The sequence below is a fragment of the Alosa sapidissima genome, chromosome 19 (assembly GCF_018492685.1).
Source record: "Alosa sapidissima isolate fAloSap1 chromosome 19, fAloSap1.pri, whole genome shotgun sequence".
Classification (NCBI taxonomy): Eukaryota; Metazoa; Chordata; class Actinopteri; order Clupeiformes; family Clupeidae; genus Alosa; species Alosa sapidissima.
In genome coordinates, this window is record NC_055975.1 from 20,005,384 (window position 1) to 20,029,537 (window position 24,154).

Genomic DNA, 24,154 nt, shown 5'->3' on the forward strand with positions numbered 1-24,154 from the left:
ATACCAAAACCATAGCATGTGTTCTATACAGTTAATGACCAAAACATTGGTGAAATATGGGTTATATTTATATTTTAGTTAATCCAGGGAGGAGTATTAACTTCCCACTCACTGCGTAGGTGTTCTTTATATTTCCAACCCAACTTGAACTTGAAATTGCTCGATATTATGAAACTACAACGTGGATGTGATTGGACGGAGCATGCCCCAGAATTTATTTTGGGAAAGGACCATTTTCAAGGCACCACCCCTCGACGTGGCAAATGTTTCATGCAGCCATGTTGACTGCTGCTACGTAAGCACTTAGGCGTAAGTTCGCTGGGAAGTGTATGGGCCCCTTCGCTGTCAGTGAAAGCGGTGTTGAAAAAGTAAGAGGTATGTGTGTTTTTTATATAAGAAAATGAATGGTTCTTACGTACTCCCCATTATGCATGGTTTCTCGTTATACTATTTCTGAATGAAATGTGTTCCAATTATTCATATCCTCAATGTTTTTGTCAAATTCTAGTATAATATTTTAACGTACTGGCTTAACGTTATACCGGTTGGATGCAGCATTGGTTCAACATTGACAGACTGGCTCTGGTTGCTGTTACACGTAAGCTAGATACTATGATGTCGAAGGCTATCTTTATTTAGGATGTGAGGCATTTGTAGCCAACACTTTGCCATGATGACTGTAGTTCAACTTATTAGATTTGTATTAATAAAGTGTTGGCATTTTGCTCCTGATACCAATAGCTAGTAAGCTAGGTAGCTAGCCAGCTACGGTAACGTTAGCTATCGAAGTTAGCCTGTCCCTCTCTAGAAGCTATCTGTAAACATAATAATTACGTTGTCGTTCCTCGGGATGATTAGCGACTTGCCTTCAATAAGGTTGGTGGTATCACCATTAGCTATAATGTGACTAACAGCCAAACAAAAGTAAGTTGGCACTGACAACGTTACTTGTCACAGCTAGCTGGTTCTCAACTTATTAGGACCCCAACCCTTTTTGTCATCCTCATGTTATTTCACATAGGTCAGCATCCCGTCATTGAAGTTTCAGAAATATTTGCAGATATTTCGTTTGCTGTAGTGAAAATAATATAATCAAATGTTTTTTTTTTATACACCAGGGGTTTAGGCAATAGGCTTCTCACGAATCTTAATATGTTGTAGACGTGGCTTAATCAGACATTTATGGTTTAATGGTATAGTGTAATAGTACCATTGCACTGGCCAAAAAGTCCAAAGGGTATACGAGGTAAATAAGGCAGACAAGTAATCCGGTGCCCTTTGGTTCTCTTTTCCCCTCTTACCCTCGCTATGCCTAATGCCTCATTTCTATGCAAATTAACACTTATTAGGGAGGCTTTACTGACTATTAAACTACCTGACCAGTACTGCTGTAGATACTGCAACGTTTGCTTTCCTCTTCAACCACCAGCCTAGTTCCCAGAGGGTGCCATGGCTACCTTCCAGGAGTTCATCCAGCAGAATGAGGACCGGGATGGTGTGCGCTTCAGCTGGAACGTCTGGCCCTCTAGCCGCCTTGAGGCCACCCGCATGGTGGTCCCTGTTGCTTCTCTCTTCACACCTCTGAAGGAACGGCCGGACCTCCCCCCCATTCAGTATGAGCCAGTGCTCTGTAGTCGTGCCACCTGTCGCGCTGTGCTCAACCCCTTGTGGTAAGCCCAGAGAGAACAACCTGATCAGGGCACGGGCCAAATACTTTGACATTCACCTAACACACACTGTCACAAAATGTATCCGACAGGAAGGGCCTATATTAACAGATGACAGATAAGAAACTGATTATGATCACTGTACCCATAGTTTTTATTCCTCTTTGGACAGGCAAAGGTGACATAGTGTGCAATACTGTCTTGTGTATGATTTATACAGTCAAAGTAATGCTTTTTGCACACTGTTTACTTGTACAGTTTTTCCTTTTTAAACTTACACATCTGTCTTTCCTTTTTAAAACAGTCAAGTGGATTATAGAGCCAAATTGTGGGCTTGCAACTTCTGTTACCAAAGAAACCAGGTAATTCCATCCTAAAATGTTATCATGTATTAAATATTCCTGGCATATATTCATGTTAAATACTGTTACATGTTCACATTATATATATTTCAGGAATAGGCCTATTGGTTCACAAATGTTCATGTATACATGTTGCTTGTATGACTTCATTCCAGTTTCCCCCAACCTATGCTGGAATCTCAGAAGTGAACCAACCAGCTGAGCTCCTTCCCCAGTTCTCAACTATTGAATATGTTGTTCAGGTACAGAATGTACACTTTTTTCAACCAGTGATAATATCCACTGTGGGAGAAAGGAAACTATATATTTCTACCTGGATACTGAGTATTTTTGGGATAATTTAATTGAATGTACTTAATTGTGTTAATGTTGTACTGTTGTATGTTATGTTTTTTTCACCATTCTCATTTCAAGACGTAGAAACCAGAGATTTGTTATTCTCATATCACCTAATGATACTGTACCTTTGAAGATATGCAGTTTCCCAAGTTCTCCCCTAGTTCACTTTGACCCCTCTCCATATTTTCATTACAGAGAGGTCCCCAAATGCCCCTGAACTTCCTGTATGTGGTGGACACGTGCATGGAGGATGAGGACCTGCAGGCCTTGAAGGAGTCTTTGCAGATGTCTCTGAGTCTGCTGCCCCCCACTGCCCTGGTCGGCCTCATCACCTTCGGACGCATGATCCAGGTGCACGAGCTGGGATGCGAGGGTATCTCCAAGAGCTACGTCTTCAGAGGCACCAAAGATCTCAATGCCAAGCAGCTACAGGTGAGGCGTTACTGCATAGGTTTGCTCTTTGGCTCATTACAAATGTCCTTTTAATACTTTTTAGCTGGGCAGAAATGAAAAAGCCAAAATAATTCAAATGAAGACTGCAGATGTTACTTTTCTGAAGACTGCAGATGTTACTTTAAAGTTGCAACACTTTACTTGACAGTATCGACATAAGAGCAGACACTTTCTAATGAGGTGACACAGCACTCAAAAAATCCTCCATAGAAATGCATGGGGTTAGTTTGTAATGCCTATATGGCAGTTGTATATACATATCACACCCCTTCTGCGGCAATTGAGCCAATCATGTGCTGTGTTGTGAATACATTGAGCCAATAATGTTGTGTGTTGTGAAGACATCGTGCCAATCATGTGTTGTGATCTCGCCGCTGGAGCAAGATTGGTATCGTGAAGCCTTCCTTGCACACGCACATTTCTGCCGAAATAGATGCCCGATAAGTGCCCAAAAAGCATTGCAATATGGCCGCTGAGTGGAGGGACTTGCCTAAAAGGACTTTGATAAGAGTGACATGACAGTGTCATGTGTTCATGACAGTGTCATGAACACATGACAAATAAACCCTAATCCTAACCTCTACCCCCTAACCCTAACCCTATTCACCACCGGTGTGTGCAGTACCAATAGGCCAGTGCACTGATGGCCAAAGGTCCAATATAAACTTTCATTCCCCTACACCTAAAGCTAATCTTAACCCTAACTTGTTATGACAAAAAACGAATGTCACTTAATAACAGAAGCGTTATGTCATAAACGTTTATGACTTGTTTATGACACATTCATGACAGTGTCATGTCACTCTTATGTCGATACTGTCAAGTAAAGTGTCCGTATTTTGTAACCTGACTGCCGCAGTAAAAGTTGCATAATTTTGTTTCTGAAAATACTGCATATTGTTACTCTACACTTCCAATAATTTAGATGCATTTACAGATAACTGATTGTGTTATGAAATGTATAATCTGACTGTGAATGCTGTTTTTCAGGAGATGCTCGGGTTGAGCAAGCCAGCAGCACAGCAGGCAGGAAGAGGACCCCAAGGCCCACAGGTTCCTCTGTCTAACAGGTACTCCATATAGCATTCCATATAGAGTTTGTTTGGCATATTGCTATCTAATGCCTGGACTCAGTTACTGTGTGATCTTTTAGGATTTAAATGAGCATTAGTGATCCAAACTCACTTGGTTGGGAGAAATAATGATATACACTCTATAATGTGGACAAGATAAATCTTTAGCCCACATCTCTTGATGTCATGGGCACGCTGGCGACTACGCCGCTCCATCCGGCATCTTTTGTCTTGTTGTTATGTGTCTTGTTTGTGGAGCGCTTTGGGTTGCACTCTGTGCATGTTAAATGCGCTTTAAAAATAAAACTGACTTGACTTGACATCTCGAAAGACAAACTTTTACTGTTCACAAAGTGTAGCATTATTAGTGCAGGGATTAGGACTGCCTTAACAACATGGGCTGTTGATGTGCTCAGGTTCTTGCAGCCAGTCCAGAAGGTCGACATGAACTTGACTGACCTCCTCGGGGAGCTGCAGAGGGATCCCTGGCCTGTGACTCAGGGCAAGAGGCCGCTGCGCTCCCTGGGCGTAGCGCTGTCCATTGCTGTGGGCCTGCTAGAGGTGAGGGTGAAAACACTCAAACAAGTACATCAAGGCCAAGCTGGGCACAGGTGCAGGCTAAAAATAGCACCTTTCAGTAGAGCAGCAGAAAATGCCTTCTGCTAAATTTGATAAACTCCTAAGATAAATGTCTCTTCTACCTGGCGTACGTCTGACTATTTCTGTCCCAGAAGACATTGTCACAGTGCTCTGACCTATTTTTTGTGTGTGTTCACTGAAACCTCTTTTAAAGTGAAATGATTAGTGTTGGCACTTCCAGGTGTATTGGAATTGATGTGGTGGAACTACTGTAGTAGCACTGATGTTGCTAGTAGTGTTAATATTGCAAGCAGTGAAAGCAGTTAAGCTTTTAGTACTACATAAATGTAATAATAATAATAATAATAATAATATAAGTGTCACATTTTTATATTTAGTGATTTCTAATCTCACCTCTCTTCATCGCTTCATGGCAGTGTACTTTCCCCAACACTGGCGCACGCATCATGACCTTCATTGGTGGGCCAGCCACCCAGGGCCCTGGCATGGTGGTGGGCGACGAACTGAAGACACCCATCCGCTCCTGGCACGACATTGAGAAGGACAACGCCAAGTTCATGAAGAAGGCCACAAAAGTAAGCAAAATTTGACTGTAGTCACCATCTCATAGCCTCAATGTCTCACACTGAACTGATTAACTGACCACTCGATCGCATGTTTAGTAACCCACAATAGTACGAAAAGGAAAACCTTTTTGTTGGTATGACCGAGTTTTTTTTATTGCCTTAGACCTAATATTAGGTATTTTGCCTATTTATAGTGGTCATTATGTGCAGAATTCTTAAATCCAGAATTCTTAAATGACACTGTGGATGAATGAGTCATTGCTTATGTAACATGTGTACAGTACTCACTCTAACAGGCTTATAGGCTTTAGTGTGTAAATTAAGTGGCTCTATTATGCACTGCATCTAAATCGGCCCCTCAACGCATTCCAGCATTACGAGGCGCTGGCTAACCGAGCAGCGGCCAACGGGCACATCGTCGACATCTACGCCTGTGCCCTGGACCAGACGGGACTTGCCGAGATGAAGTGTTGCCCCAATTACACAGGGTGAGCGGCAGACTCCCGTCACATCCCAGTCCCAGTCCCTTCCTGTTGTTACCCAAATTACAGATCAAGTCACAGTTGTGGCCAAATTCATAATGATGAGAAAGGGATTGTACTGTAGACAGCCTACAGCTGTTGTTTCTACTTGGTCTAACATTAGGTAGATTGAGAATTGAAGCCGGGTTTGTTACATCAAAATAGATGTTTCTATTTCTAGGATTTTAAAGAAGTATAACATATCTGAAAGTCATGTGTAATGATAATTCCGTTGTAGCATAAAACTATTTACATACTGCTTTTGTTTATTTCCAACTAACTTAAAATAAAGACAAATACATTTGTAAAATCAGTGTAATGGTACTCCACAAGTTTTTTAATGTTGGTGTTATCACACCTGTTTTGAGGGGCCTGAGGAGCCCGTTGTACAGTGATGGTGTGTTGATATTTAATTATGGGTAAACCCTTTATTTGGGCAGTGGTTACATGGTGATGGCAGATTCCTTCAACACGTCACTTTTCAAGCAGACTTTCCAGAGAGTCTTTACAAAAGATGTGCAAGGATCCTTCAAGATGGCCTTCGCTAGCACTTTAGAAATTAAGGTATATTTATGTTTATATTTTGTTTTCTGTTTAAAAGGTAAAGAACCATTATCATGTATGACACAGTATTACCCCATCTCTATACATTACAAATTATGTGAAAACATGACTCACTTTGACATTGCATCACTGGAGGAAAAAGTGCTAAAAGTTGTCAAACCTGTCGGCCTTCCTTTTAGACTTCGAGAGAGGTCAAGATTTCAGGAGCGATTGGCCCATGTGTTTCCCTCAATGCCAAAGGGCCGTGTGTGTCTGAAAATGTGAGTACACACACTGCTCTCACACATCACACCGCTTTCACACCTGCTTATACCTGGTTCATGTGGAACATGTGACTCCTTATCACCAGGCGCCTTTCTTTACTCCATCTGCCGAAACGGCAAACAGCTGAAATCATGCACTTCTGTTTCCTATCTAAATGTTACGTAAAGCTGAATTCTATGATGCTAAATGTGCTCTTTTGGGAAAATTTGTGGTACTATGTAGTAATAATTCTGTTAATAAAGGATAATTCCGGTATTTAGCACTTTGAGTCCCTTTTCTGGTTTGTTTTGGATGAGCTAGAGTGGTGGACACCGAAATTTTGATGATGGGTCCTGTCTCGACTTTCTGACTCGTTTTGAAACGCCTCTGACTGTTTCAGAGTGGCTGGCTATGGGCATGCATAAACATGTCCTTAAAACAACCCTTAACGTTCGTTTTCAAAACTGTGCAACTCACCGAGTGGTAATAGTGTGTTTATTTAATTGGTAATTAAGTGTTAAATCCCCAATTAGACATTCATGTTCCTCACTCTATCCATGCTTCACACCCTCACAGGAGATTGGCACTGGTGGCACATGCCAGTGGAAGATCTGTGGCTTGGATCCCACCACCACTCTGGCTATCTACTTCGAAGTGGTCAATCAGGTAAGGGTGTGTGTGTGTGTGTGTGTGTGTGTGTGTGGTTGCCTCTTAGATCTGTCTCAGCCATCAGAGAGCAGAGTGGTCAGGGGTACATTTACACAGACCCGAGGGGGATAGCCATGTGAAACCACTCAATCGTTACCTCTCCTTTCACGTCGGCAGAGGAAAGCTGGCCACCCAGATTGATGGGATCTAATTTAGAGGCGTTAAAGTAGACAAGGAACCTGTCAGTGGTGCTCATGACCGTGGTGTAATAGCTAGAACTAATGGCACAATCGCATACACAAAAACTGGTGTACTTAGTTTGTGTAATAATATTAGATGCAGACAACAGTCTTTTGCTGCATGGTCTAATGGTCAAATTACATAATGTCCCTCACAAGGTCTTTCGATGTTTGTATTGTCACACACACACACACACACACACACACACACACACACACACACACACACATAAATACAAATGTTTGCATCATGGGACAGATGACACAGCACTCAATGTTTCTGCATGTTGAGTCAATGCCATAGATGTCATGATAAATAGACTACGCCAGCTTTTAGCTCTACATATTGACTCAGTCGAGTTTCATCACCTAACCTCTCAGCCTCACAACTTCTCACTGGAGATGAGCCTGATCTGTCCTTGAAGCTGAGTCATCTCCAGCAGTCATTTTGAGCTGGCACCATTCCCAGAGTTTTAGCCACCTCACGAAAAGATTGGGAGTGTTACTCATTTTAACCACTAGAGGGTGCAAGGTCTTCAGAAATGCACTGTTAAAACTGGATCTCTTGATACTTAGTAATACCAGAGGGTTAAGGCGGAGCTAGTAATCAAGGATCTTTGGTAATACTTCTGCATAATATTTGATGTCTAAATGCGTAATACATGAGGTAAACGAGATGACTGTAGAGAATTTCCATTTTAGTTTGGATTGTTAAAGACATCCCAAATGTGACATGTTAACAGTATTACTGCTGCTCAAGTAGTGAGTTACTCTGACTGAAAGAGTAAGGACAACATTTAACATTGCTTCATGGTAGTAGCATGTCTTTTTTTATTTTATTTTAATAAATAATAAAAAATAATGTAGCCATGGTTTGAAAACATCCCGAATCCTTTGTTGTGTTTGGCGCAGTGTGAGTCGTGCCCACTGATGGCATTGAGAGTGCACGTGTTGGCAAGCGAGTGAGCTGTTGTTTTTTAACTTAAGCGGCTAGAGAAGGTCCTTTAGTGGTCCCCGCAGTGGCATTGACACAGTGGTGTGCAGACAAGCAGTCCTTTTGTAGAAAGAGAAGTCTTTAGTGCACTCCTGTCTCCTCACTCCTCCTCACTCTCACTCACATGTTACTGCTGCGTCCACACTTGGCTTGGAAAGCGCTGGAAAAATGCAAGCGTCTCTTAAGTCATTTTGTGGCCTCCATATGGCATGTTGCTTTGCGTTTTCTTTTTTTTTGTTATTTTGTTGTTTTTCTGACCCGTTGATGTGCACGCTGGGATTGGCTCGGCCCTGCACTGTGCTAGCTACTGGGCTCATGCTCATGCTCATGTGCTGGGTTTGTGCTGATGCTCATGCCCCGTGGGATGCTGGGAAGGGCCTGTGGGCGCTCGTGGTTGGCCGGAGGGGGGCGGTGGTGGTGCGGACGAGCAGCTCTCTCTAGCGCTGGCCGGCTGGGTGGTCATTACCTGAGACAGGGAGGTCTTGCGCCGCTGCTGGAACGTCTGGCGCAGCTTGGTCAGACTAAGCCACAGGGCCGCCCGGTAGCGTCTGAGAGAGAGAGAGAGAGAGGGGAGGGGGCGGATTTAAGTCATTTGTCCACTCATGAAAGTAGACTTAAATTGCAAACTCTGTAATTCTACGTTTAACTCGTCTCTTAGGCGCATCAGAAAATTGCCCTTTAGCCTGACAGATGCTCGGCGACATAACAGATAGCCCCCAAAGATGTCATATTGAATATTGATTCTGCTGGTACAGTATGTTAAAATGCAATGCAAGGATGCCTGTTGCGTTCATTAATGGAAGTAAAAGGATGTATCCGTAGATTGTAAAGTCTCTCCTTTGATTGATAGACTGTATTTGTGTGTGTGTGTGTGTGTGTGTGTGTGCGCGCTGTAGTGTAGTTTACGTTTGAGTCATTGAGTTGATCCAGGGGTTCAGTGCGGAGGTGAAGAGCATCAGCCATGTGGCCACAGCAGAGACGGGCTCAGGGCTCTCCCTCCCCGTTAGTGATTCGTAGAAACAGATCACGATGTAGGGCATCCAGCACACCAACAGACACACTTTACACACACACACACACACACACACACACAAACACACACAAATTCAGAATGACACATTGTGGTTCATTGAAAATACACATACACAAACATTTATTTACAAACTCAGTATGTAATGTATCTTGTGAATACATGCATCTACAGACAAACATAAATACAGAGCAGGTCATGTAGCTATCGTATTCGGTTTGGTGTTATTGAATTAATTCTCATGTTTGTGTAACAGCTGTTTTCATTGCTGAGGCTGCTGTGTAATATCGGGTTTCCATGGTTTCATGGTTACTGAAAATTCTGAAAGTTTTTGAATTGTAAAATGCCATTTTCCAGGCCAGTGAAAGCTATGACATTCAGGAAATTCTTTGAAAACATAGTGGGAAATAATTCACATATAAAGGTATAATGAAATCGAAATGTAGGTATAATGAAATGTTACTGCTCTGGGGATAATGTTTCGTTGTGCACATTTCTGTAGTGTGATACAGTTTCCACTTGAATTGACTAAACTCAATAATATTATAGACTTATAAATATATAAGTATGAAAATGTTTTATTTTTTGTATTCAATAATTAGGCCAAAACTGTGGAGTGAAGTATGCAATTTTGTGCACTTGTAGGTTATGAAAGGTAAAAAATTAAGGGTCCTTGAAAAGTCAGTGAAAAAAAAAGGCTTTCAGAAAACACAGCAAGCTTGAGTTGAACTGACCAGCTCCAGCACTGTGTATTTTGATTCTGTCGCAGCCATTTTACACAAACCACTTTGAGATGTGACCATCTCTCAGATCATCACATAAGCAAAAAAAAAATCTATGGCAGTAGAGAGGTATCAAAAAGATTGATTTTATAACACCACACTTTTAGAATTTATATACACTTTAATGTAACTGGTATGTTACATTAACTGGTAATTGACTATGGATGTATTTGAGAGTGTATTTTTTTTTTTAATAATGTGGTACTGTAAAGTAATATGTCCGTCAAGTAAATAGTGTGATAGTGTTAGTAAGTAATTTATGTTCATTAATGTCAGGATATGAAAAGCATGGGAAAAACACTGTGTACCTTTCAATACCAATTCTAAGCTGTTAAGTCATAGCAAATAACAAACAGCTGTAGAATTACTCTTATCAGTAAGCCAACAGCTGTAAAATTACTACTCCTAGTAAATCTCTACTGCTTTGATTTACCTTACTGTTATGATATTTTTGCTTCAAGGCAGCAATAGCCTAGATCAACAAACACTGCTATTTCAGATAATTACCTGGCCTGGCTGAGGTGATGAGCTGTACCCAAACACAGTTCCTTCACATTCCTACTCGAAAAAATGAGGCATGTCACTGCATGTTGTCACGGACACAGGGAGTGCCTGTGTCCCCAGCCCCTGCTGCGGTCTTACCTACGGTGGCGATCATGACGACGGAGCTGCGGAGGTAGTTGTTGGCGGGCACGTAGAAGCAGTGCTGCTCGTTGCAGACGAAGGTGCCGCGGCGGGCCTGCTTCTTGGCCACGTAGACGATGTAGCCGTACAGGCAGCACATGGCCAGGATGGGCGCGATGATGCCCAGGCCGACGAAGAGCACGTTGAAGCCCATGCACGAGCTGCGGAAGCTGGGCGCGCACACGTAGCGTCCGGCGCTGTAGCCGTAGTTGCCGAAGCCCACCAGCGGCAGCGCGCCGATGAGCAGGCAGTAGCTCCAGACGGCAACGAGCACGGCCCAGGCGCGGCGCGCGGTGAACACGCGGGCGTAGCTCAGCGCGAAGCAGATCTCGGTGAACTTGTCCACGGTGACCCAGGTGAGTGAGTGGACAGAGGCCAGCTGGAGCAGGACAAATATGAAGGCAGAGGCCTGGCAGAGCGTGCCCTCACTAGGGTAGCCCTCGGTGGGCCGCAATATGCTGGTGTGGGCGCTCAAGGGCATGATGGACAGGCCCAGGGCCAGGTCGCACAGGCAGAAGCTGCAGGTGAGCGGCCAGGTGTCCGTGCGCAGGTTCTTGTTGAGGAGCGACACCAGGAGAAGCATGGAATTGCCGCACACCGAGCAGGCGCTGGAGCCGATCATGAGCGCAGCGTACGCCACCGCACTGGACGCCATACCCACATGTGTGTGTCTCTGTGTGTGTGTGTGTGTGTGCGCGACGCGTGTTTTTGTTTGATAAGTGTACAGCTGGGAAGATTTTCCTCAAAGCACTTTCTCCTCTTCGCTCTGCCCTGGCAACATTTGCGTTCAGTATGTTTCCAAACAAAAATCAGAAGTTCATGAATGCATAGTCCACAGTCCAGAATGTCATAGTCCAGGTAGAGCTCCTACAGTCAAGTTAAGCCATGAGAAGAGACTGGCAACGCAGATAGATGTGGTCATGTTTTCATGGTTGTGTGTGGAGCATCGGTCACTCTCAGGAGACTTCTGCTGCTATGGATCTGCCAGTCTCCTGCTGTGTTTGAAGATCCTTCTCTCTCTCATTCACTCACTCACTCACTTACTCACTCACTCACACACACTCAGTCTTTCCCTCTCTCTCACACACTCTCCCTTTTTCTCACTCACTCACACACACACACACACACACACACCAAATCTCTCTCCATGGGGACCTGAGCGGTACACCCCTCACCTGCCTCGTCTCATGCTGCCCACCCCCACCTCACCTGCCTCGTCTCATGCTGCCCACCCCCACCTCACCTGCCACTGTAAAAAGACAAACACGCCACTTTCCAGCGACACAACTATGCAACAGTCTCTCTCTCGCTCTCTCTCACACTCTTTGCTCTCTGTCTCTCACTCGCTCTGTTGCTGGTGCAAATAAAGTGGCTAACATTTGGAGAGCCCGGAGTTGTGTGGACATAGCGCTCGCTGAGGAAGGCTGTAACAGGGCCTCTGTGCAAACAGCCGAACCCGCATTCAATATCCTCTCCCGTAATGGCTGCTGCTAGCCAGGTTAATGAGGCCTTTTTTGCCCGAGTGTTGTTGTGGTAATTGGCAAGAAGCACAAGAGTAATTCAATTTAAGCCCTACTCATTAATGATCATGGGGCCTTTTCTGCCTTGTGTTAAGCTCTTGGTCACTAATTAAAGGTGCTTGTTTTTCTGCTCTGTTTTTCTGAGAAAGCTGTTCACCAGCACCATCTTCTCTGTGAGCTAATGTACAGTCTCTCCCTTCTCTTGTTTTTTTTTTTTTTCTTTTTTAAAAAACATGGCCATATTTGTTTGAAATTAATTGCCATAGTATCATATGATAATCCACATCACCCAGGGTCTGTAAGCCCCTAATCAGATGCTTATTTAAAATGATCTTTCCACTGAATCACCCTTGCTACATTGAGTGGATCTGACATAACAACAGAAAATAATTAATATTGTTAGTGATATCATTTCAGTGTGGGGATTGGAAATTACATGACTGGAAAAATCATCTACGACCCCCAAACAGAAAAAGTTGGGACGTTGTGTAAAATGTGAATAAAAACAGAATGTAATAACCTGCAAATCTCTTAAACATATATTTAGTTGCAAAAAGGACACAGACAATATATCAAATGTTGAAAATGACAAATTTGACTATTTCATGGAAAATATATGTTCATTTTGGATTTGATACCAACAACATGTTTCAAAAAAAGTTGGAACGGGGGTAACAAAATGCTGGAAAAGTTGTGTAATGATAAAGAAAACAAAAGGAGGAATGTTTCATAACTAATTAGGGTAACTGGCAACACGATTGGGTATGAAAAAGAGCATCCCAGAGATGCAGGGTCTCTTAGAAGTAAAGATGTAGGGGTATTCATCACACTGGGTAAACCTGTGTGCACAAATGATGAAACAATGTAATTTTAATGCTTCTTAACATGATATTGTGAAGGAGATGTTAGGGAGTTCATCATCTACAGGACATAATATTATTAAAACATTCAGAGAATCCAGAGAAATCTTTGCAAACAAGGGAAAGAGCTGAAAAACAAATTGGATGGCCGTGGTCTTTTGGACCTCAAATGGCACTGCATCAACACCGGACCTGTTTCCAGACCTGTCATTGTATGGGCTCAGGAAAACCTTTGATAACTATTGTTTATGTGCACAGTTTGATACACATTTCAAAAACAAAACAGCCAAAATTTTATTGAGACATCATACAGAAAATACCACCGTCTTATCTAGGCCTGAGTTTGTTTAAAATGGACTAAGGTAACATGGAAAAAGTCAAGGTCCTGTGGTTAGACCAATCAAAATTTGCCATTCTTTTTGGAAATCATGGACTCATCTGGGCTAAAGAGGAGAGGGGCTATCCAAGTATCCAACCTACTGTATCCAACTTGTTTTAGTGCTCAGTTCGGAACCCAACATCTATGTTGATGTGGAGGAGCATTAGTGCCTACAGCATGGGCATCTTGCACATTTGGCAAAGCACAATCAATTCTGAATGATGTATACAGGTTTTGAGCAACATATACTGCCATCCAGGCAATGTCTTTTTCCAGGGAAGACCTTGAATATTTCATACATGCTCCCTTCCCAACTTTTTTGAAACATGTTGCTGGCATCAAATTAAAATGAACATATATTTTCCATGAAATAGTCCACATTTTTATTTGATATGTTGTCTTATGTCCTATTTACTGCTAAATACTGTATGGGTTTACGAGACTTGTATACTATCACATTTTGGGTTTTTTTGCATTTTACGAAACGTCCCAACTTTTTCTGTTTTGGGGTTGTATGTAAATCAGGACTAACCATAGAAATTATGTTATGATTATTGTTATGGTTACTTAGCAGATGCTTTTGTCCAAGTCGACTTACAGAATAAGAATATAACTTAACAAAAGAATATAACGTTTCAATAGTTAAAAATGGACAGTTTTGTTAAAAAAAATTGGTACGCTCATGTTAAGCAAAATAGTACAGATAAACTGATACTATGAATATGCATGTATAATAAGGCTGTACTTAACTGGTGGAGAGCCGTGGGGGTCGAATCGCTCTCATGTGCAGTCATCTGATGTGTGTCTGTTGGTCTGTGTTCTTTTCCAGCACAACGCACCAATCCCTCAGGGCGGCCGGGGGGCAGTCCAGTTCGTCACACAGTACCAACACTCCAGCGGCCAGAGACGCATCCGAGTTTCCACCATCGCCAGGAAGTTAGTACCACATCTCTATATCTCTGCGTGTGTGTGTATGTGTTATTGTGCTCCCCCACATCAATGTGTGTCTTATTGTGTGGGCGCATGCTTCCCCAAGTTGTCAAAATGGCCACTTTCCTGAAATGTGTGTGAGGTACATGTATAACATGTGACTAGGTGTCTTGTAACCTCTTTGCTCATGTCTAACATTTTTATGTTCTGTCTGTAGTATCTCCGCTCATCTAAAAACACAAGTGTATTTACTGACTAAAAGGTTGAACTAGGCTATGTTGTATGTGACATTGAATTCATAGACTCTCTATTTCTTCACAGACTTCACAGACTCATTTGAAGTGTTTCTCTGAGATTGCATGGTGGCTTCTTTTCCCCTCCGTCTTTCTAGATACTTTCTATCTTGTGGTGTCAAGTTTGTGCAGTTTCCATGACAACTCACAAAGGCAGAGACCAAGAAAGGAAGCCTCCATCCTGTTGGGAATGTGCTGCACTCTCAGTCTAAACAGCGAGCCAATGTTTATCAAAGCCCATTGCCATACAAGTTACAAAACAAGACCCCTGGCTCCACCTCTTCACACTAGCAGGCTATTATGTAAACGCACAAAACCGATAATTCATACGCAAAATGTTTATTAACTAAGGAAAGGAAGAAAAACAGAAACATGGAGACTAATCTTTCTCAAGGTTGTTCTCAGGCTTGCCATTGACTTAACAAATACAATTAGTTGAAAGCAATGTTATTTTTTAATTGGCACCGATGCCACTGATTTCAGCTTAACTTCCTCATAGAGATTAGTCTGTTATCCATCACCATCTAACTCCTGGTGCTATAATGGAAGTGAACCCTGCATAAAGCTCATGTGCTTATCAGTTTGATCTAACAGGTCTTTTCAGAAGGGTTGGGGTTAATTCATTTTCCATTTTGTGATTCATGATTTGCATGCTCGGCTGCACTTTTTCATTTGCTATGCTTTCCCCGCAGTTCTCATGTCTGCTCATTTTGCCTCAGTTCAGAGTTCTAGAATCAGAATAGGTTTGAGGCTTCATCAGGCAGGAGATCCTCAGGGGGTGTCTCCATCATCCTAGGAGGGCCAGAATGAGGACGTGTCCCCCAGTAGTGGAGGCCATGTCTCCTTTGGTCTGTGCGTCCTTTAGGACATGACCACACAGTCTGCCCTGGGCTTATTTTAGTAAAGGAGGTGATGTTACGGTCAGATCTAATTGCAGTGGCAAGAGTCACTCGGTTAATTCCAGATTTGTCACCCTTTTATGAAACTGCCCAACCCCCCCCCCTGTGTCTCTCAGCTGGGCCGATGCACAGACTCAGATCCAGAGCATTGCAGCCTCATTTGACCAGGAGGCAGCGGCCATCCTGATGGCGCGTCTGGCTGTGTACCGGGCCGAGTCGGAGGAGGGACCGGACGTCTTACGCTGGCTGGACCGACAGCTCATCCGCCTGGTAGGTCCACTGACTTAAGCCCGGACGCGGTCCCAGATGTGTCCAAATGTCCAAATCCGTTTAAACCCTCTGCACAAGAAGGGCAGAGGGTTTAAAATGTTTCTAAAAAGTTTTTCTTTTTTTGTTAGATTTTTTTCCCCCACTGCTTACGTTACAGTGAGACCAAAATGTTCTCTTTAAATCACATAACTGGAACCTTGAAGTGTTCCTCAGTGGGCACAAGCACAGAACTCCTTTTCCCCTCAACAAGCACCCTTATAGAGATGTTCCTGCAGAGGTGTTAAAGCTGAGCTCACATTACACAGAACTTGCCAAACTGTGTTCGTGTCTTTCACGGACTTCTGCTCTGACAGTCATTGGGGGGGGGGGGGGGAGACCTCTGCTATAAATGATTTATTGCAAATGAGCACTCCCATCCCCATCCCCTGTGTCTGGGCTTGGGCTGCGTTAATGACTAATGAACTGGTGCATGAGTGTCCCATTCATAGGTCACAGCTTTCAATTCTGCAAAGGGCTGAACTACTCATAGCCCCATTCGATACATGTCTTTTTAGGAACTATATCATTTGAAGTCCATATTTGTAAATAGGTGTTATAGAACATCTCTGTCTTTGACCAAATATATAAAAAATCCCACACATAATACATGAAATTGAAAATCATAATTAGATGTGTGTTCTAACTTAACTCAAATGCTAAGTAAATAACAATCTCCCTACAAGGTTTGTCCTGTAGTCGATTTCATTATGCTCCTGTTGACTCTCTCACCTTGGAGCAGCTCGGTACACAGTTACCTGAATGTGATTGTTTTTAGGATGAGAGAGAGAGAGATGTATGTTTGTAATGAACTATTCTCTTGGTCTGTTAATTTTTAGTGCCAGAAGTTTGGAGATTACCACAAGGATGACCCAAACTCATTCCGCTTCTCTGAGACCTTCTCCCTCTATCCACAGGTCAGTGTGTGCTTTTAAATGTTGCTTTGTAATGGAATCATTAGTGTGAAGCAAACTTAATAAACGCATCAAATGAGTTATTTGATGTTAACTGATACATAATTGTACATTTTGTATGTGGATTCATTATCATTCATGTACCAGACCTTTTATATTCACATATCTGTTTTCTGTTGTTTGTTTTTTCGTAGTTCATGTTCCATCTGCGGAGGTCTCCATTCCTGCAAGTCTTCAACAACAGCCCAGACGAAAGTTCCTACTACAGGCACCAGTTCATGAGACAGGACCTTACTCAGTCGCTTATCATGATTCAGCCCATCCTGTATGCGTACTCCTTCAGTGGACCTCCGGAGGTTAGTAATTAAGAGGAGACTATTACCCTACCACCGTCCCCACCAACGGTGACAGAAACACACATGCACAGATGCACCTACATTTACACACACACACACACACACACACACACACACACACACACACACACAGACAGCAAGCACAAAAACACCAAGCACAAAACACAGGGATGGATGATGTTGATGAGGCATCATGGTATCGTTCACTTTTTGAATACACCATTTTTACAGACCCACAGGCACAGTGAGATCCAGTCACTTCTCCATTGTCTCCATCTGGCTGCAGGCCTCTGAGTGGTATTTGCACTTTCAAGAGGACATCTTGTGTTAAAAGTAGACACATGACTAAACCACTGAATGTAAAACATGATGTGAGCAGACCGAAGCTATTGAACTCGTATGAAGAGAGGTGTCGCGCCCCCCCCCCCCCCTAATGAATTACTCCAAGAGCAAGACCACAATCAATCAAAGAGCATATTATTTGAACTGTTCTCTTTGTTTGGTATCATTTTGGATTTTCCGCTGAACTCCAGAAGTGCTTCCTGTGCTTCATATCTGCTGTACTGAGACTATCGCCCACCTCAGCTCATTCCCGCAGAGAGCCTGGTCGGGAGACCGACGGCTACCGATAAATGGTGATTTCAGATAGAAGAAAATGCTACAGTTGTCAGACTATAAATGGAAAAGAGAGAGAGCCGCAGGGCCTTTTTTTCAACAGAGAATTAATTAGCAAGGACACGAATAACTGTTTGTGTAAGCGTGTCTGTGTGTGTGTGGGTGTTGCTGTGTGTTTGCTTTTACTATTTTTACGCCTTCTTTTATGACTTGACTGAACTGAATAGGTTACGCATGCACCCCTCTTCGTCAGGGGCTTGTTACCAGGAGACGCCGTGCGTTCAGGCCGTTTGTTATGCCCGTCCTTCCTGCGTCTGTTAGCAGAGCTGATGGCTCCTGCGGCCTCAAGAGCTCCAGATGGCTGCGGTCTTGTCTCAGGGCAGCCAAGCAGCTGCTGTTGTGGGGTGGAGAAAGATGCAGACCATAATGGAGGAATACGTCTAGCAACGGCTAATGTAGTTACAGGGAACTTCAGGGTCATTCCACACCAACTCAGCCACCCATGTACATGACACCTCTCAGATTTTGCTAAAAAGCGGTGAAAATATGCCTTATGTTACCAAACAAAGGAATTTCAGGTCAATATCTCAACAGTTTGCCCATTGGAATTTCACATTTCATCCTTTGCCATTTTTGGAAGCCCATAACGTCTGTTCTAATAGTGGTAGAAGGCTGGAAACTGGTGTGGTAGTTCATTGTAGCCTGTACTACACAATTCTGGAGGCAGAATTAACATTCCTTACTGTTTGGGTGAGAGGTGGGTCACCAAAGTCCTAAAAAATGATGACGGCATGTGTGATTTTTCACTTTTTGGGTGGCTGTAGCACCACGATTAATGATCATATTTATTCTAAACAGGATTATTTGTTATATTTGGGAACTTTGCTCTTGCCAAAATTAATTTGAGGGTTATGGTACCACTGGTGGGGGTTTTATGGGGGTCCAAAAACCCTCTCCGGCAAAGGTGACTTTTTTTTAACCCCATATTTGGACCCCCAAATGACCATGTGGGCATTTGATGATCCTAATGGGATTTATACCAGATAAAGATACATATTTGTCTATTTGACTATGAACCTCCATAATATGAATTTTATTCTTCATAATGCACCATTTTGGACATTGTTTCCAGAAGTCTGGAATGTAGATCAGGGAGAATTTAGTGATGATAAAGCATGAAAATAGTGGAAATAACTTAGTATTATGCTCAGTGATGGCCCCCTTATCCCCCATGAAAGAGACCCGCCATCAAACTTTCAAAATAAATAACAAGAATGTTACATAGTGTAAGAACACTACAGATAAAAGGGAGTTTTCCATGCCCCTTTGTATTGGCGAGCACTGCGTCCATAGATGTCTGACACAACAAATGATATGTTGGAATGGCACCAAACAGGGGACCTGTCTTTGGTCTGATGGCCATTTGAGGATGTTGTTGACACACTTCATGAATTTCACAAAAACGTCACCATGTTCATCTGAACGTTCAACAATGTTTCCAATGAACCAGTCATCATAGATTCAGGCAATGTATTTTCCTAGCTGGAAAATTGAGTTTTGTGGCTGATCTGACATTGTTCTTTGTACTGTTCCTCTCACCCATAGTAAGGAATGTTAATTCTGCCTCCAGAATTGTGTAGTACAGGCTACAATGAACTACCACACCAGTTTCCAGCCTTCTACCACTATTCGAACAGACGTTATGGGCTTCCAAAAATGGCAAAGGATGAAATGTGAAATTCCAATGTGTCAATTAGGGCCGTGGCACCCGAATTTCAAATGGACGCCACGGGCAAACCATTTGAGATATTGACCTGAAACTTCAGATTCCCTCGTTTGGTTACATAAGGCTTATTTTCAGCGCTTTTCAGCAAAATCTGAGAGGTACCATGTACATGATACCCCGATATTGGCTGTTTTCACATGGAATGACCCTTTAGGGAACTTGGCATCTTTGTCTCACTTCCTAGCAAATATTGTATAATTCAGGTTGAGGCACCCCCGCAAAAAAGCTTCTCCAATTGTAGTTTATTAGGGTATGACACTGCTTCCTGCATCTCTTCCATGTGTATCAGATTGATAGATTGCTTTTGTCTTGTTGTTTTGTCTGTGTAGCCTGTGTTGCTGGACAGTAGCAGCATCCTGCCTGACCGGATCCTGCTCATGGACACCTTCTTCCAGATTCTCATCTACCACGGAGAGGTAAGCAAGGTTAAGACACTGTCTAAGCAGCTGTGAGGAGTGGAAAGTCAAACGCTTACCTGAATATCAGGTCTCTCCGCCTGAAACTAGATCCCAGGACTCTTGAGATCTTTGTGGAATCTCTTCAAATGAATAGCCCTCTGGCTTCACTCATTTGTATATTAGGTTTGATAACTTCCAGATGAAGTGTTTGCAGTAAATATCAGAGAAAGAAATATTTCCCTACTGGTAATCCATTTGATTGCAGACACTGTTTCACTGGAATCCTGTGACTTGCACTAGCTAGAGGTGTGAGCGTGTTAGAGAGCTTTATTTGGTGCCATTCCACTGCCTTGAGCGATTTCTCTAAGGGTTCTGTGAGGTTACATCCAATATCTGATTGGTGGAGTAGAAGAGTGACTTTTGTTTTTGTGTTCCTGAACATCTCTGTAGTCTTTGGGTATCTACCTCCATGTTTGAGGGGATTAGGGAGAATTGTAAAGCTTTACAAATGGAAATGAATAAGTGAGAACCTGAAATGCAGACTGAGATGCATGCAGTGCATATGACTAGCAGGGAACTCTGGACATACAGCTCTGGAAAAAATTAAGAGACCACTGCACATTTTTCTGATGTCATCCTAGGGTTGTTGAGTGACATTCGAATGAGTTGACGGTCATATTCAAATTAGCAGTGGTCTCTTGATTTTGAATACGAAGGTCAACTGTAGGATGGCATCAGAAAAATGTGCAGTGGTCTCTTTAGTCGTTTCCAGAGCTGTATATGATTATCTATGCATTATTTATTTTCGACCGGAAAATACCAGGCGGATCTTTAATCACTGGTTGCAATGCTATTGCAACAGTTTTACTGCATTTAGCAGCACAGGCCCTAGACAGGGTTTTTTGTATTTCAAATCCACTCCAGTGAGATGGTAAGGGCTGGGAACAGGACTTAACACCTGAGTGGAGTTAGTGCCTCTTTATCTGCCGGTAGTGGAGGGAGGTGTTTGGCAGTAAAGACAGGGGCCCACAGCAGTGCAAAAAGCTGAGAACATTATGGGATGGAACACATCACAGGAACAGCTTGATGTCATAGAAACAGAGCTCCTGTGTTGCAGTGGTTGACCTCTGTCTCAGAGAAGGAAGAAGGAAGATGTGGAAGAGCAAGTGTGTGGAACGGCTAGACAGAAGCTGCTCATGGGGTGAAAAAGCCTTTATTATGCTGAATTACGCTTGGTCAAATTTTTCATCAGTAAATGGTATTTTTTGCTTGGGTTCTCAGGCATTTCACACCATTATCAGAAGTCTGTATTATCCACAAAATATTTTGGCTTTTTATTCTGGTGGAAAAATCAGTGTTGAGGGAAAAATAAAAACTGAATCTGCTGGCTCTGCGGTCTGCTCAAATGATACGTTTCAGAGTACCCTTTCTCTCTGCCTCTTGTTCTCTCTCTCTTTTTCTCTTTCTTTCTTTCTTTCTTTCTTTCTTTCTTCCTCTCATATTTCCCTCTTTGGTGTTAGATGAAATGCTTCTGAGTGCCCTGCTCTCTGTCTGTCTCTCTCTCTCTCTCTCTCTCTCTCTCTCTCTCTCTCTATCTCTATCTCTCTCATTTCCCATCTCTGGTGCCCTGTTTAACCTCCTTCACTCCCTCTTCCTGTCCCCCCCCCCCCCAGACGGTGGCTCAGTGGAGGAAGGCTGGCTACCAGGAGATGCCCGAGTACGAGAACTTCCGGCACCTTCTGCAGGCCCCTGTGGATGACGCCCAGGAGATCCTGCACAGCCGCTTCCCCATGCCCCGCTACATCGACACGGAGCACGGAGGCAGCCAGGTCAGGCCCCCCACACACACACACACATGTAAACATGCTGAACACGCTGAACACGCGCGCACACACACACACACACACAGGGAGTATGAAAACAACCAAGTCCGACATCTCCATCCATACAAACAAGCAATCACAGCCACACACATAGCACATGTCAACAATCAAGTCAGTTAGTACATACACACACACACACACACACACACAAAAACACACACACACACAGCGAGTTAATGTGAAAGCATCTTGCTTAGGTCATAAAACAATCGCTGCACAACAAGCTCAAACACTTCTGATGTTTTTCGTGGGAGTACATAGTGTTGATGAGAAATGTCCTTATTACCCCCCGCATAGCTCTTCATAAAGTGTGTCTGCCTTTGCCTGTCTGGCCTGCTGGATGGGCTCCAGGGCCTGCGTCCTGTCAGTGTGGAGGATGATGTTGCTCACAAGCTCCAGTGAGCTGATCCATTTCTCTTTTCTCCTGTCTCTCCACACAGGCTCGTTTCCTGCTCTCCAAAGTCAATCCATCTCAGACCCACAACAACATGTATGCCTGGGGCCAGGTAAGATGCGTGAAGCTGCTCTGTCTGTGTGTGTGTGTATGTATGTGTGGGTTGTAAGTATGGTTGTCAGTACTTCTAAATAATTCTAACATCCTGTGGTCTTCATATGTCTACACCTAGAAGCTACTGTGTTATTTATATGTGTGTGTGTGTGTGTGTGTGTGTGTGTGTGTGTGTGTGTGTGTGTGTGTGTGTGTCGTTTTAAATAATAAATACCTCGTCACAACAACAAGCAACAAAACAACCTGACTCTTTCTTGCTTCAGGCTAGCATGTTTCATTAGCCACTCTGCCAAGAGAGAATTGAAATGTGTCCTATTAAACAAGGTGGCTGCCATGTCTAAACACTCTTTTCTGTCCCAACTTTGGGCAGGAGTCTGGAGCACCCATCCTGACGGACGATGTGAGCCTGCAAGTGTTCATGGACCACCTGAAGAAATTGGCCGTCTCCAGCGCAGCTTAAGGGGTTGGGGTTGATGATGGGTAGTCGGGAGAGTGGGTTTGCTGCTTATTCAGCTCGCCACCCAACACGCTAAGAGACCCTCATTCACCCCAGCCCACCCCCCTCAGCCCTGCCAATATGAACAGCCTCCATCCCAAAGGCCTGTGAGGTACAGGAACTATCAGTCTTGAGGAGACTCTTGTCTGCTCCCAGAGATTACCATATTTTACCATTTGACCCCCCCCCCCCCCTCCTTCTCTCTTCATATCACTTTATCTGTGCCTCAGTGTGTTCCTTTCATCCGTCTTTTCTTGATCACATTTCTCTTTTATACTCTTTTTCCTCTTTCCTCGTCTTTCCTCCTGCTCTCTTTTTTTTTATTGTGGAAACATTTACATAGGAAAGTTATTGCCAACCGAGTCTTGACACTTGAGCCTCACAATGTAACTATTGTCCTAAGGCAGTCTCCAATAATTGTTGGAGAAACACAACGATTGTTACTGAATAGGAACGCATGAGGTGCTGTATATGTGGGTGGGTAAAAAAAAAAACGGCAGAGCAACTTGTTTCAGAAACACTAACTCGACTCCCTTCCGAACTGAGGATACTTTTCCTTTGACGTTCAATTTTTTTTTCTTACCCCCAGCCCCCATGTATCAAACCCTCTGAATAGTAAATTTCTCAAACATTTCCCACAATAGCTTTTTGGATGGCTTATCTGGATAACTTTCTATTTAAAAGAGTGTGAAAAAAATGTGCTAAATCCAACAATAGCCTACCTTGTATCAACGCCGGTGGTGCCACTCTTGTTGGTTAGGCACAGAGATGAACAAACTGCCAGTGTGCCCAATTAAGCCTGAGTGCTTTTGTTCTCACCCCGGCCTTTGTGGCGTCAAAAACAATGAGTTATTTATAGAGCCCTTATTCCCCCCCTCCTTTTTCCCCCTCTGTCTTTCATCAAATCTCTCTTGGTGGTTCTATATCACATTATGCTGGCGCATAAAGTACAAAGCTAACAGTAAATCCTAATAGTCATGGACTTGCTGTATGCAAACGCTGCCTACTGTCTGGAAAGACTTGGATATTTATGCATAGTTTCTAACAGTATTAGTGTGATTTCTTAATAAAATGCTCCTCAGTCAAACATGAGCTGTGTGTGTGTTTTTTTTTTTTTTTTTTTTTTTGGATGGTCTGATGAGCAAGCAGAATGATATCAGCAAGCTGATATTTAACTATCAAACACTCTATCAAAAAAAAAGTTTTTTATTATTATTCTTTATTAAAAAGTCTTGCTGTGTTTTGG

At 43.1% G+C, this 24,154-nt stretch overlaps 2 protein-coding genes across 5 annotated transcripts; one reads left to right on the forward strand and one right to left on the reverse strand.

Moving 5' to 3' along the window:
• The first annotated feature begins 249 nt into the window (after positions 1-249).
• Positions 250-24,000, forward strand: sec23a (Sec23 homolog A, coat complex II component). Of its 4 annotated transcripts, none has more exons than XM_042072332.1 (20): positions 250-375; positions 1,430-1,670; positions 1,972-2,029; positions 2,185-2,271; positions 2,564-2,800; positions 3,812-3,891; positions 4,311-4,455; positions 4,911-5,069; positions 5,433-5,548; positions 6,022-6,145; positions 6,325-6,405; positions 6,965-7,054; positions 14,354-14,460; positions 15,763-15,916; positions 16,792-16,869; positions 17,061-17,222; positions 19,953-20,039; positions 21,695-21,850; positions 22,345-22,410; positions 22,783-24,000. In XM_042072332.1, exons 2-20 carry the CDS (start codon positions 1,450-1,452, stop codon positions 22,870-22,872), a joined length of 2,298 nt encoding a protein of 765 aa, XP_041928266.1. In that variant the 5' UTR covers positions 250-375; positions 1,430-1,449; the 3' UTR covers positions 22,873-24,000. The 4 variants fall into 4 exon arrangements, with proteins under 4 accessions (XP_041928266.1, XP_041928265.1, XP_041928267.1 ...); XM_042072331.1 differs by having other exon boundaries at positions 286-371; positions 1,428-1,670; XM_042072333.1 differs by having other exon boundaries at positions 286-368.
• LOC121693130 (adenosine receptor A3) lies at positions 8,575-11,473 on the reverse strand. Its single transcript, XM_042072335.1, has 3 exons — positions 10,724-11,473; positions 9,176-9,329; positions 8,575-8,817 (listed from the first exon to the last, which is right to left on the reverse strand). Exons 1-3 carry the CDS (start codon positions 11,418-11,420, stop codon positions 8,595-8,597), a joined length of 1,074 nt encoding a protein of 357 aa, XP_041928269.1. The 5' UTR covers positions 11,421-11,473; the 3' UTR covers positions 8,575-8,594.
• Positions 24,001-24,154: the final 154 nt, after the last annotated feature.

Coding starts and splice junctions, on each gene's coding strand:
- LOC121693130 (XM_042072335.1), bottom strand. CDS start 11,420: ATGGCGTCCAGTGCGGTGGCGTACGCTGCGCTCATGATCGGCTCCAGC. Junction 9,330..10,723: donor CGTCATGATCGCCACCGTAG/GTAAGACCGCAG, acceptor GTGTGTGTAAAG/TGTGTCTGTTGGTGTGCTGG. Junction 8,818..9,175: donor ATCAACTCAATGACTCAAAC/GTAAACTACACT, acceptor TCTCTCTCTCAG/ACGCTACCGGGCGGCCCTGT.
- sec23a (XM_042072332.1), top strand. CDS start 1,450: ATGGCTACCTTCCAGGAGTTCATCCAGCAGAATGAGGACCGGGATGGT. Junction 16,870..17,060: donor CCTTCTCCCTCTATCCACAG/GTCAGTGTGTGC, acceptor GTTTTTTCGTAG/TTCATGTTCCATCTGCGGAG. Junction 20,040..21,694: donor TTCTCATCTACCACGGAGAG/GTAAGCAAGGTT, acceptor CCCCCCCCCCAG/ACGGTGGCTCAGTGGAGGAA.